This window comes from Colobus angolensis, unplaced genomic scaffold, assembly GCF_000951035.1.
Source record: "Colobus angolensis palliatus isolate OR3802 unplaced genomic scaffold, Cang.pa_1.0 Scaffold337, whole genome shotgun sequence".
NCBI lineage: Eukaryota > Metazoa > Chordata > Mammalia > Primates > Cercopithecidae > Colobus > Colobus angolensis.
Window position 1 is genome coordinate 1964276 of NW_012116677.1, and position 11163 is coordinate 1975438.

General features: G+C 36.5%; 2 protein-coding genes across 2 annotated transcripts in view; one reads left to right on the forward strand and one right to left on the reverse strand.

The window, feature by feature from the left end:
* The window catches only part of KIF2A (kinesin heavy chain member 2A), a 48932-nt gene extending 47003 nt beyond the window's left edge, over positions 1–1929 (forward strand). The window contains 1 exon segment of the mRNA XM_011952216.1: positions 231–1929. Within this exon segment, the coding sequence (XP_011807606.1) occupies positions 231–316 (86 nt within the window). The 3' untranslated portion in view covers positions 317–1929.
* A 1352-nt stretch (positions 1930–3281) lies between these two features.
* DIMT1 (DIM1 dimethyladenosine transferase 1 homolog (S. cerevisiae)) overlaps positions 3282–11163 on the reverse strand; it is a 15564-nt gene continuing 7682 nt past the window's right edge. Inside the window, exons 8-13 of the mRNA XM_011952207.1 lie at positions 9518–9641; positions 8985–9077; positions 7632–7696; positions 6878–6941; positions 5614–5720; positions 3282–3805 (exon numbers count right to left, since the gene is read on the reverse strand). Of these exons, the coding sequence (XP_011807597.1) occupies positions 3763–3805; positions 5614–5720; positions 6878–6941; positions 7632–7696; positions 8985–9077; positions 9518–9641 (496 nt within the window). The 3' untranslated portion in view covers positions 3282–3762. The remainder of the gene's footprint in view (positions 3806–5613; positions 5721–6877; positions 6942–7631; positions 7697–8984; positions 9078–9517; positions 9642–11163) is intronic.

An 11163-nucleotide genomic window follows, 5' to 3' on the forward strand; every position in this document is an offset into this window, starting at 1 on the left:
AAGCTATTGAAAGATATAGAAAAATAGGTATTTCTGGAAATCTGTAACAAAAAACTTTGTAATAGTTCAGCACTGTATTTAGTTCTGAGTTTCTACACAACAAAAACAAAAGGAAAAATACTGAGTAACTGTTAGGAAATAACACAGCTGACTTGATCGAACCCATAAAGTTGTAAACTCTTACTGCATGTAATACAATACTTATTCCCTCTTTCTTTTCTTTTTCCAAGACAAAGTGAAATCTTTCCGTGCAGCTCTACAAGAAGAGGAACAAGCCAGCAAGCAAATCAACCCGAAGAGACCCCGTGCCCTTTAAACCAGCATTTGCTGCTAAAGGATTCCCAGAACCCTCACTACTGTAACATACAACGGTTCAGCTGTAAGGGCCATTTGAAAGTTTGGAATTTTAAGTGTCTGTGGAAAATGTTTTGTCCTTCACCTGAATTACATTTCAATTTTGTGAAACACTCTTGTCTACAAAATGCTTCTAGTCCAGGAGGCACAACCAAGAATTGGGATTAATGAAGCATTTTGTTTCATTTACGCAAATAGTGATTTACTTTTGGAGATCCTTGTCAGTTTTATTTTCTATTTGATGAATTAAGACTGTGGACTCGATCCAGAGCCAGATAGTAGGGGGAAGCCACAGCATTTCCTTTTAACTCAGTTCAATTTTTGTAGTGAGACTGAGCAGTTTTAAATCCTTTGCGTGCATGCATACCTCATCAGTGATTGTACATACCTTGCCCACTCCTAGAGACAGCTGTGCTCACCTTTTCCTGCTTTGTGCCTTGATCAAGGCTACTGACCCTAAATTTCTGAAGCACAGCCAAGAAAAATTACATTCCTTATTTGTCACTGTAAATTACCTTTGTGTGTACATTTTTACTGTATTTGAGACATTTTTTGTGTGTGACTAGTTAATTTTGCAGGATGTGCCATATCATTGAACGGAACTAAAGTCTGTGACAGTGGATATAGCTGCTGGACCATTCCATCTTATATGTAAAGAAATCTGGAATTATGATTTTAAAACCATATAACGTGATTATAATTTTTCTTAGCATTTTCTTTGTAAAGAACTAAAATATAAACTAGTTGGTGTATAATAAAAAGTAATGAAATTCTGAGAAGAGTTTTATCTTAGGAAAATACATATATATGCAGTGTGTGTGCCAGTGTGGTATTAACAAGACTAATAGTGCAATTTGATCCTTACCAATATCATTACTTAATTTGAAGTGTTCATTACCACCCCAAAATACACCTTTTCTATGTACTGTTAAAGGAAATTGGCTTCTGATGCATGAACATTTACATGTACATTGAAAGTAGTCCATAATAGAAGTTAGTTTAAGCCAAGTGTAGACAGTACATTACTCCCTTGAAAAAGAATTAAGCTGAAAGAGTTGACTTTGCCTTAAAAGGCAGATCTAACACAAGCTCCATCCAGTACCAAATGTGAAACTTCGTTGTTATTTGGTGAGAATCATCAAATTCTCACTAATACATTGGCGTAGGGCATGCTACTTTTTAAACAGCAGCACTTATTTTTACAGATTGCTACTCCAAGGAAGAAAACTGGCCACTTTTCATGTAAATATTTTGTTCAAAGATTTGTATCTCTCTCTAGGAGTTTTCCCTCAGTTCCCAGGATGGGGTCCCGGAGTAGAATAACAGCTAAAAATCTCCCAAGGATATCTTGTTTCGATTTATTTACTCCAGGGAACTACCAGCTCCTTCATAGGAGCCAAAGGGGAGCTATGAATAGAGTCACATGAGCCAGATTCTTTACTTTACTGTTCATAAAACCCAGACAGTAGTTGTGAAAGATCCTAATACAAGTGTGAAAAGCTCTGTAAACATGAAATCTAAAACAAATGTAGATTTTCACAATATGCTTATTAATAAATGAAGTCTATGGAATAAGTTTTAGAGAGAATTTACTTCAGTCACCTTTGTTTTGGAAGGGACTCAGGTTTTCTTGCAGCTGTAAGATATATCCTATTGTGTTTATTTCAAAGGGAAGAGGAAGGATGGAGAACTGTTACAGGTGACCTTGCAGAGGATATTTTAAAACAGGTAGTTTTTGAGATTAACTGACTTTCAAAGGGCAATAAAGACGTGAATTTGCTCATTTAAAGCACAACAGATTAGCTTCGAATTTATTATTTGCATTGGATGGGTACTGTCTTTGGAAAGTCTCCTTATAGACAAATATGCTGCCTTATACTATGATGGCTTCATTCTGATCAGGTATTTTAAAAATTAGTACCAGAAAAGATATTGGAGGTAGTATAATACAGTCCTTCAGCTTTACAGATAGTGAAAACTGAAGGCCAGAAAAGGAACTAAAACTCAGAAGTTCATACGGGTAGAGGGAAATAACCCGAGAAAGCCAAGTTAAATCTTAAAATTTTGACTATAAGGATAGAGATGATACAAGTGAACTTCGCAAGAGAGTTTTGTGAAATTAAACAAAAAATCTACCCTTATGTATATTTCATATTTGTTTAACAAAAGCAGCTTGACGCTTTTGTTCTGGATTATACATCAAGAACAAGCATTATTTTAATTATGTAGTAACATTTAGTATATGACTTTGAAGCTAGATTTCAAATCTGGCTTTGTTAAATTAATTGGAAACACTCCTTCTATTAATTTAGGTATTAAAAAAAGCCAAATATCAATAAAGATATTTTTATTAATTTTTTATAGAAACAAAATAGCTACTAAAACTATTATAGTATATTAACAGCCCTTAGTATTATATTGATTTAAACATAGTAGCTAATAAAACTTGTTTATGACATCTATTGAAATTCTCAATCTGACAGTTTTAAAATAGCTTAAAACTAAGCACCAGGTATATGAAAAAAGTACTGGAAATTTTAATTGTCCAGAAATCACAGGAATACTGGGAACCTGTAGTTATGGGAAATGGCTGTTTTTCTGAAGTTGAAAGCAAATATAAAACTATAAAACCAGTTTCAATTACAAAACCCTTTGAAATTTTGCTATGCCTATAGTTATCTACCTAAGAACCATAAAAAAAGATAATTTTATTGTTAACTTCATTCTAGTTTAGCTTCCTCATTTTACATGTAGGGAGTCATGCCCTTTAAATATGCCTGGCACTGCTCGGTGGCAGTAGCAGACTTGGGCTTACCCAGAACCCTAAGTCTCTGATGCTATAGGATAGCAAAAGAGGTAGGCAATCATAACAGACAGTGTATAGGATAAATAGAGAAGAGAATGAGAGAACCAAAATAAAAATACTTTAAGAAACAATTGCTTTACTGTACATGTGAATAAAAGAAATGGTACGGGGAATGTGAATAACATGAAATGGTATGGGGAATGTGTGACTAGTGAAGCATATTTTAACTGTTTTACTACTGGAGGAACAAAGCTAAAGGCCTAAAGAAGGCCTCACAGTATATAACAGTAAATAGAAGAGTAACATCTTTATACAATAAACTGTTAGAAATGATAAGTTTAAGTGTAAAGTTGTGCGTCTCTGCGGCTCCTGAACTTGAAGATGATGAATAGATTGGACCAGCTCTATATATTAAAAACTTGGATACTTAGAACTCTCCAACTTAAAAATTCAGAGTCATAAATGGTGACAACAGTAGTAGTATCGAACCAAAAACAGTCAAGTAAATTATGTCTCTAAAGCAAAAGCATTATCTTCTCAAATACAAAAAATACAAAATTCATTTCTTTTCTTGACCTTGAAAAATTCTGTTTTCCAAACACCTAGGAAAAATGAATACCTTCTGCGTTGAACCCATGTAGCAATCTGAAAAAAGAAATCAAAATGGAATGGTACTGAAAAGCTAATTTGTAGCACATAATGGTATATAGTTCTATACCATTAATTCTAAAACATGAATACAGCATGCTGACAGAGCCCACCCACTCCTAATACTAGTTATTAAAGAAACGATACTGGCTGGGTGCGGTGGCTCACACCTGTAATCCCAGCACTTTGGGAGGCTGAGGCAGGTGGATTACCTGAGGTCAGGAGTTCAAGAACAGCCTGGCCAACATGGTGAAACTCCGTCTCTACTAAAAATACAAAAATTAGCGAGGCATGGTGGCACATGCCTGTAATCCTAGCTACTCAGGTGGCTGAGGCAGGAGACCTGCCTGAACCCGGGAGGCAGAGGTTGCAGTGAGCTGAGATTGTGCCTTTGCACTCCAGCCTGGGGGTCAGAGCAAGACTCTGTCTCACAAAAAAAAAAAAAAGAAAGAAATGTTATTGTCTGACTAAATTTATAAGATGTATATTGGTTAAAACCATGCCATGTTGGTGCCTCTTTCATTATAGCTTTTATGTCGTAATGAATTTGACTAAAATTATCTTAGACTCATTATCCCAGGCCTAAGAACTCACTGGCACTTGTTTCAAGGTAACTGAACAAGAAGCTGTTTGGAATTGGCAGAAGTCAGATGAATAACCAATCTTACATGCCCCTTCTTCCTTTCTTGAGCTGTTATTTATATTCAAATTAAATACACATTATTTCTCCCTGTAGATACCTGTGTACTTAATAGATTCTAGTTAGTAAACTGCACATGCCCAATAACTTTGAGGAAATTTAGTGAAAATGAAGGAAAAGATAAAATATTTCTCTTTAGACCTGAGGTTATTTTTAGGCTGGCCCATAGAAACAGGTCCAGATAAATTTCTAAAAAAGCAAAGTAGATACTTACGAATAGCATTCAATGCCTAGGATTAACATCTAAAAAGACTCAGTAGTACTGCTAGCCAGCCAATAAAATATAAACTCCATTTGTCTTAGTTATATAGAACTGTTTCCAGCTTAGAAAAAGTCAAACCAATGACTTTTAGAACAAACTACCCTCATTTTGTATTCAGCCTCTAGAACATGGAAGCTTTAAAAGTGAATTGGCTAAATAGGCAAGAACTTGTGAAAGTTAACATCTTAATGATTAAAAACAGTAAGTACAGGTTAGTAATTACCTGGGTAATTAATTGAAGCCTTATTCTATTTTCATAAGACTTACTTGCTTAATTCAAGCAAAACAAATTTTGGTCTAAATTACCTAGATAATTATGACAGCTTTTTACTTGAGAAGTACAGAACTTGCCTCAGGCTACAAAACTAACTGTATTATTACTAAACGGATAACCAGGTAGGATTCTAACTGGCATTATTGTATGCTTAAGATTGATTTAACAACAGCTATTCCCAGTAAGGAAATTTTAAAAATCAGATCTAGTTACATGTATTATGATTTTTCTACCTTATGGACTATTTTGGAGGGATAAGCTATTAAGACTAAGACTATGAATGAGAGTTGGGGAGGGAGCAGGAAGGGAGGAACATGCACACCACATTAACACAAAGGCAATCTTCTGGCTCGGACTGTTCTTTACTACTGTTCTTAAAGAAAATGTTCATTCTGCTGCAGCTAACTAGCCTCCATCTTCTACACCAAATACTATTCCATGCCATGGAAGTGCTATGCAATAACTCTCCCAGGTAGCACCTTATACCGCTTAAAAGCCTTTAAAATCTCTAATCTGAAGGTGTCACAGTAAAGAAATGTAAACATTTAGGAAAACAAGAATGTAATTACCTGATGAAGTCATCTATGTCCATGGAACGGGCCCGTTTGTCACTAAAACCTGTGCTGGTTAGGATTTGCTGTATTTTATCTGCTATGCTGAAATCTTCTGGTATTATCTATCAATATAAGATTCAGAATAAATGAACGACATATCTTTAATGAGGTCACCTTGACTCTTTTTTTTAGTTCAGTAAGTCATAAAATAGTCACCTTTAATATATCTGTTAATAAGACTTTGGAAGGCCTGATTGTTTACATAAGACTTGGATCTCTAAGTGGCTGATCTTTATTAACAAAAACTTGGAATACCTTGAATTAGTAATCCTGTCTATATTAGCCGTTTTCGTCTTTAAAATTCTATAATAGTTATTAGTTTCAGACTTCACAAATAATTAAAACTATAAATTACATTTTAAAGCAACTGTTACTCCTTTCAAAATAATGCATTTTCTTGCTACAGATTTCACCTTAACCACCTCGTTTTTCTCAAAGAGGTGACCTGCCCAAGCCTTGGGAATATTAAGGATTTTACACTTAATGCACATATTTTATCCAAATACTTTTCTTAATCTAGCTTAATATTTTTCTGTTATACTTAGGCAGATTATCTAATGACTTTTTCCCCATAAAAGAGAAAATGGAGATAGTCTTGTGATACATTAAATCATATAGGTTCTGAGTCATAAAAAATAAAAAGAAAATTGGCCTTTATCTCTGTCTGTTCTGTTTAATTAAACTGGAAGCTAAAAAGTTAGCAAACATCACATTACACACACTGTTACACAAATGATAAGCATGAGGCAACCAGAAATCTGCTATTGAGCCATATAAACTTTATTTCAATTTCTGGGTATTAAACTTAGAAATTAATAACTATATTTGTAACTGCTGTGTGAGCAAAAAACAAGACATGGTCACAATTCAGAGGACAGTAAATTGTACACAGTTATTTTAAGTTGTGCAAGCTACACATATCTACAGCTTTGAGGAACCTGTAACTGCTGAATCTGATTCTTGTTATGGCTAAAAACAACTGTCAGTAGTTAGAGGACAGGGTGGAGTAATCAAAGTTGCTCTTATCTGTTCCACAGGATACACAGCAGCACTGACCTGTCAGAATTCAAGTCAAAATTGTGCTAGTTATGCATTCTATATCGTCTTTTAAGGATCCTATGGAATGTACAAAATAATCTCATGCTAGATCAACAAGAATAAAAATGGACATTTTAAAAGAAAACAAATCAATGAAACTGCAGGAACATTTTCTACTTACAATATTATGGACTGAACAGTGAATTCTGTAGTTTTTTTCCAAGAGTTGTTGCACTGCACTTGATCTGTAGCATAAAGAAGTGATGCCACTGTTATTATTCCAAAGTCAGAATAATTTCTTAATTTAAACTTTTTTTTTTTACTAATATATAAGCCATTTAAGCAATAATTTCATTTTAGATGAAATTAAATCTATGTTATGTATGGTGCAATTAAGGAATTTTAAAAGTTGTTGAATATTTAAACTTATTCAGCAAACACTAATTATATTTAAAGTGCAAAATCCTGATAAATACCTCTTAAATTCTTAGAGAAGTTCTAGACCCTCCACAAAACATCCCCTAAAAAAAAACTCCAAGCCCTGTAAAACTGTGTCTCACCTCTCTTTTACCCTTGAACCCCAAATTGATGAGCTGCATTTTCCCAAGTTAGTAAGATGACACATATCCTTCACAAGTGTGGAAGGGGTCCATCATTGCCTCATTTTTCCAACAAAAAACTAGAGCAGAGGTATGGTCAGAGTTTGGGAGTGTTTTCCTGTTTTGCCAAAAAAAACCTGATCTGACTCTCAACTCCAGCAAACTTTCTTCATTAAGTTCTCCTGCCTCCCAAGCTCTAAAGATAGTTAAAAAGGTGAAGTTTGTCTGGACCCATATCTTTATGCTTTAGGGTAGCTGCTCAGGAAAAGGACCAAATTCTAGCATAGTATCTGGAGCACTGGTCCTTTACACATTAGAAATTAGTATAATACTTACTTAAATGCAGCAGAGAGTGTCTTGTTTTTCCTAACAAAGGTTATCCTTACTAGACCATCCCATTCCTGAAATAGAAGATAGACATTTTCTTCAAATTACAAACTTCTTGTTCTTGTCTATGCCTGCTAGGTATTACCTTGTCTTTTAATATATAAAATTGAAGGGAACTTTCTAAAGTGGAAAATGTTCTGTATCTTGATCTGGCTGGCACACAGATGCAAAAGTAAGACACACATTTGATTTTTGTACTTTGGTGCATTTCACTGAGTATGTCTTTTCCTCAGAATTTTTTTTTGACAAGGGTCAAAGCATGACAATTTTTTTTTTTAATTTGAAAAAATAAAGCCAGGCACAGTGCTGCATGCTTGTAGTACCAGCTACTCGGGAGGCTAAGGTGGGAGGATCACTTGCTACCAAAAGCTTGTCAAGTCCAGCCTAGGCAACACAGTGCAACTCCATCTTAAAAAAAGAAAGTGGAGGCCGGGCGCGGTGGCTCAAGCCTGTAATCCCAGCACTTTGGGAGGCTGAGACGGGTGGATCACGAGGTCAGGAGATCGAGACCATCCTGGCTAAACCAGTGAAGCCCCGTCTCTACTAAAAAATACAAAAAAAAACTAGCTGGGCGAGGTGGCGGGCGCCTGTAGTCCCAGCTACTCGGGAGGCTGAGGCAGGAGAATGGTGTAAACCCGGGAGGCAGAGCTTGCAGTGAGCTGAGATCCGGCCACTGTACTCCAGCCCGGGCGACAGAGCGAGACTCCGTCTCAAAAAAAAAAAAAAGAAAGAAAGAAAGTGGAGGAAAAACAAAATGGTCCCACTTCTGAACAAAGAACATGGCATTTATTTAAATCTAAGTATCATTTTCAAAAATAAGATTCAAAACAGACATGACTTCAGATACTGCCTGTGCAACACCCCTAAACCTCCTTGAAGGAGTTACTGACAAACTACTCCATTTACCACCAGTTGACCACACACACAGTCGTGTTTTTCTCTAATGTGGCTGTAGTAAGGTTTTACATCAAGTGGTCTTCTTTCTTGTTTTTAAATCTCAAAAGCAATTACAATTAAAACATGTTACCCATAATATTACTTTAAAACAACTATTTTCATTTTATCTTGTTTTCCAAGTTTTATTCAATTTTTTCTTTTCTTTTTTTTGAGACTGGGTCTCACTTTATAACTACCTTGCATCAAATTATTCCATCAACTTCAGCAGAGGGATGTGTCCTAATTAACATTTTCCTATGTTTGGATATTTAGGTTGATTCAATATTTTTCTGCTGCTATAGACACACATCTTCCAGCCTGGACTTTTTTTTCCTTTTATTGATTAAGCCAATATTTTAACCTCACCTGAAAATTGATGGGTGGTGGTGGATTCTTAGGTTCTATCCTTACAACACTGGATTCCACCTTGGGCGGTGGTCTGAAGTTATTCTTTCCAACCTGTTAATGAAAAAGTACTTAAGTAGTACTCTCAAAGGCAACTTTTATTTAGTAACCAAAGATGCTGTCCTCACAGAAGGCACAACTAGATGCTCAAGGATGAGTTAAGCTAGATTATTTCAATAATAAAAATCACTGGCTGGGTGCTTTGGCTCACACCTGTAATCCTAGCACTTTGGGAGGCCAAGGCAGATGGATCGTTGAGCCCAGGAGTTCAAGACCAACCTGGACAACATAGCAAAACTCTGTGTCTATGAAAAATACCAAAATATTAGCCAGGCATGGTGACACACAGCTCTAGTCCCAGCTACTCGGGAGACTGAGGTGAGAGGACTGCTTGAGTATGGGAGGCAGAGAGCGCAGCGAGCCACTGCACTGCAGCTTGGGTGACAGACTGAGATTCTGTCTCAGAAAAAAGAGAAAGAACAAAATTCACTTACTTTCATTAGATGGTCCACACGTGCCAACAGCTGTATATTAATTGAGAGTCTGCAGTATAACTTATCTCCAGGTTTTGCAACCAGTCGGAGGGCAAATTCTCTTTGAAACATAAGTATAGCGCATCTGAAAAGAAAGCAGAAAGGAATAAAGAAAATGGTCATTGTCAACTATAAATGAATTTTGACTGCAATGAATTTTCTTGGGAGAGAAATAGCAAAGCATTAGCAGCTGATTATAAGGTAGGAGAACACTTTCAGCCTTTTTTATTGCCACAGAAGGAGAGAGCTGGCTTTGTTTTTACAATGGCTGTACTCCTCACCGCAAGATAACTTGCAAATATAAGCCTTTAAAGACTGGATGAGACACAGGTGTTTCAAATCAGCACTAGTCCATCACCTCTTCTATGAAAACAAAGTGAAACACATTGTTTCAGCAGCAGAAATATATTTATGGGGCAGCAGACACGTTTAAGGAGGAGATGAGGCTGAAGAGGCAGATTGTGATGTTCAGTGTCTCCTTGATTTGACAGGTTAAAAGATGTACACCTTTTTTTTTTTTGAGATGGCATTTCACTCTTGTCACCCAGGCTGGAGTGCAATGGCATAATCTTCACTCACTACAACCTCCATCTCCTAGGTTCAAGTGATTCTCGTGCCCCAGCCTCCCGAGTAGCTGGGATTACAGGCGCAGGCCACCACCCCTGGTCGATTTTTCTATTTTTAGTACAGACAGTGTTTCACCATGTTGGCCAGGCTGGTCTGGAACTCCTGACCTCAGGTGATTCACCCACCTCAGCCTCCCAAAGTGCTGGGATTACAGGCATGAGTCACCATGCCCAACCAAAAGATGTAGACTTTTTATTCAGCAGGCAATGGGGAGACTTTGTAGGGGTTAATGAACAGAAGAGCATCTTCAAAGCTACACTTTGACATTCAAACTTTTGACAATGAGTCACATTAAAAAATACATTTGGCATTGCAAGCCAAGCCACAAATGTCTGTGTGTATATGTGTTTATATTGTATTTCAAAACAAAAGTTTCATGGAACTATAATCACCTGGACTACATGCAATGCCCTCTGATATATTCCATTCCATGTCATTTAAAAAAAAAAAGATGGTCATGACTCATTAATTTTATAACCACTAAATAGTTTTTGACTTGCAGTTTGAAAACCACTAGTATGTAATGTAGAAAGTGACTTCAAAGTTCATGGAAATATTGAGTTAAAAGATAAAAATAAGGCACCTATAATCACAGCACTTTATGAGGCCAAGGCAGACAGATCGCTTGAGCTCAGGAGTCCAAGACCAGCCTGGGCAGAACATGGTGAGACCCCGTCTCTAAAAAAAATATAAAAATTAGCTAGGCATGCTAGTACACCCCTGTAGTCCCAGCTATTCAAGAGGCTGAGGTAGGAGAATCATCTGAGCCCAGCCTAGGAGAGACTGAGGTTGCGGTGAGCTGAGATCTCACCACTGCACTCCAACCTGTCTCAAGAAAAGAAAAAAAAGAAAAGACATGAACTTTATTATTCAACATAAGCTCCATCAAGTTCAAGACACTTTTGTAAGTGATGATACCAGCCTTTTAGTCTGTATCAAAGAAACTGAGGCTCTGGGGAATTTAACCATGTCACTGCAGT